General features: G+C 37.3%; 1 protein-coding gene across 3 annotated transcripts in view; it reads left to right on the plus strand.

Moving 5' to 3' along the window:
* The window catches only part of sptbn5 (spectrin, beta, non-erythrocytic 5), a 56,686-nt gene extending 55,884 nt beyond the window's left edge, over positions 1-802 (plus strand). For all 3 annotated transcript variants that reach the window (XM_042071464.1, XM_042071463.1, XM_042071465.1), the window contains one exon: positions 1-802. This exon is cut by the window's left edge and continues 16 nt beyond it. In XM_042071464.1, the coding sequence (XP_041927398.1) occupies positions 1-115 (115 nt within the window). In that variant the 3' untranslated portion in view covers positions 116-802.

Genomic DNA, 802 nt, shown 5'->3' on the forward strand with positions numbered 1-802 from the left:
CACACTGTCCAGGAACACTCCTCCCTCCGTCCCACCCCCTCAGCCCCCCACAGACACAAGCGGAAAGGACAAAACGAAAAACAAGAGCGTCTTCAAGAAACTCTTTAAGAAATGATCCGCCACAAGAGGGCGACAGGCATCCACGCAGCCCACAGTCGCTCATCACTGGCACTTAGTTTAAAACCGCAATAGTTAGGCTAACTGTGATGGTTTCCGGTTCCCTTTGTTATAATTTTCAGAAAGAGTGTTTAAAATACTACATCTGGCCTGATTAAAATATGACCGGATTTTAAAACAGTGATTTTCAAAAGAAGCTGGGTGATTCGTTTTTTCAATCAAATGATCGAGCGCATGTTTACATGGAAACATATTGCAAAATGTATTTATTTTATCATCAAAATCTTGAAAAGAATAGAAACGATATGGTGTGATCACAGCCTATATTTGTGGGTATATGCTTTTTAGGTGAAATATTTTGCTATTGTTTTATTTTTCGAACTGCGAACTGTTTTCAAATCAGTTTTAAATGAAATGAATAAATTAACAAATATTGAAAACGTGAGATTCTGATACATATTCCATGATCTGATCCATATAATGTTGTCTATTCGGCCAAAAGTGTGGTTTCTCTGACCATATGGGAAGTTGTGTGGCCTTATCACCGCAGCTGGACAATTGCATTTTTTCGTTCCCTTGGCGTGTCTTATGTTTAATATTATAAACGCAGGTGCAGAATCTATGCTGGTTCGTTTTAATCATTGATTTGGTCACAAAATATAAAAATATAAATCATTATCAACAA

This window comes from Alosa sapidissima, chromosome 19, assembly GCF_018492685.1.
Source record: "Alosa sapidissima isolate fAloSap1 chromosome 19, fAloSap1.pri, whole genome shotgun sequence".
NCBI classification, from domain to species: Eukaryota; Metazoa; Chordata; class Actinopteri; order Clupeiformes; family Clupeidae; genus Alosa; species Alosa sapidissima.